The sequence below is a fragment of the Galeopterus variegatus genome, unplaced genomic scaffold (genome assembly GCF_000696425.1).
Source record: "Galeopterus variegatus unplaced genomic scaffold, G_variegatus-3.0.2 Scaffold1987, whole genome shotgun sequence".
Lineage (NCBI taxonomy): Eukaryota > Metazoa > Chordata > Mammalia > Dermoptera > Cynocephalidae > Galeopterus > Galeopterus variegatus.
Window position 1 is genome coordinate 306,421 of NW_007728098.1, and position 1,152 is coordinate 307,572.

At 35.9% G+C, this 1,152-nt stretch overlaps 1 protein-coding gene across 1 annotated transcript in view; it reads left to right on the forward strand.

Annotated features, from left to right (window-relative positions):
* The window catches only part of SYT4 (synaptotagmin IV), an 11,888-nt gene that overhangs the window by 7,768 nt on the left and 2,968 nt on the right, over positions 1 to 1,152 (forward strand). The window contains exon 4 of the mRNA XM_008579950.1: positions 513 to 1,144. Within this exon, the coding sequence (XP_008578172.1) occupies positions 513 to 820 (308 nt within the window). The 3' untranslated portion in view covers positions 821 to 1,144. The remainder of the gene's footprint in view (positions 1 to 512; positions 1,145 to 1,152) is intronic.

Consider the following 1,152-nt stretch of genomic DNA (forward strand, 5'->3'; position numbering starts at 1 on the left):
AAACATGGTACTAAAGGTTTAGATTAAGAAGCTAAAATGAACTCATATGCTGCAACCAGAAAAAGGCAAAAATAATATAATTTAATGTGTGGTAAAGTAGCATGATCTTAAATTACGCAAAGTCATACAAGTCAGTAGGCTTTGATGTCATTTAATTTTTTATTTCTTTTTTCTTCTTTCCTGTTCTCTGGAATGAGTTATTAGTAATCAGAATGTGTCCATACAACATTCTGTTTTCTTCCCCTTTATGTTATCTCCTTTTCCTACCATTATTATTTCTTCCTTATCTTCTGGCTTACAACTGCTTTCTCTTATGTTGCATATTCTTCCTTATTTTCAATTTTGTTGACAAGAGAAAAACTGAGTTTTATCTATATTTTCCCTTTCCTCTCACTCATTTTCATTGAAAACATATTTTATTGGCATGCCATAATCTCTAAAGGTACCATTATCTTGAGATCAGTTTTCTAGAGGGGTTCTGTTATCATAATGCCTGTTATGTACCGTTACAGATCCCTACGTCAAAGTGAACCTGTACCATGCCAAAAAAAGAATCTCCAAAAAGAAGACTCATGTGAAGAAATGCACCCCCAATGCAGTGTTCAATGAACTGTTTGTCTTTGATATTCCTTGTGAGGGTCTTGAAGAAATAAGTGTTGAATTTCTGGTTTTGGATTCTGAAAGGGGGTCTCGAAATGAGGTGATTGGGCGGTTGGTCTTGGGCTCAGCAGCAGAAGGAACCGGTGGAGAGCACTGGAAGGAGATCTGTGACTTCCCTAGGAGACAGATTGCCAAGTGGCACATGCTCTGTGATGGGTAGCATCCTAGCCATGGGTTGGAACTTAAGGATTTTTACTAGGCAAGGAGCAATTTTCTTTCTTTCTGATATGTGATTGCAAGCTTGTGGCAGCAAGCTGTCTTCTTTATTATTATTATTATTTTTTGTTAAAAATGAATTGAATTAGTAGACCAGAAAGTAACTGTAAATGTGTATCATGATAATTCTCCTCTTAATTAGAGAAGTTGGATAAATTTTCATAAGATACTCAATTTACCCTGCAGGTTACCAGTGCTATAAGTAGGAATCGTCAAGCATTTTATATATACTGTGCCACAATCCCAAGTTATTGATGTGGTTTAGAAGGTGGTGAT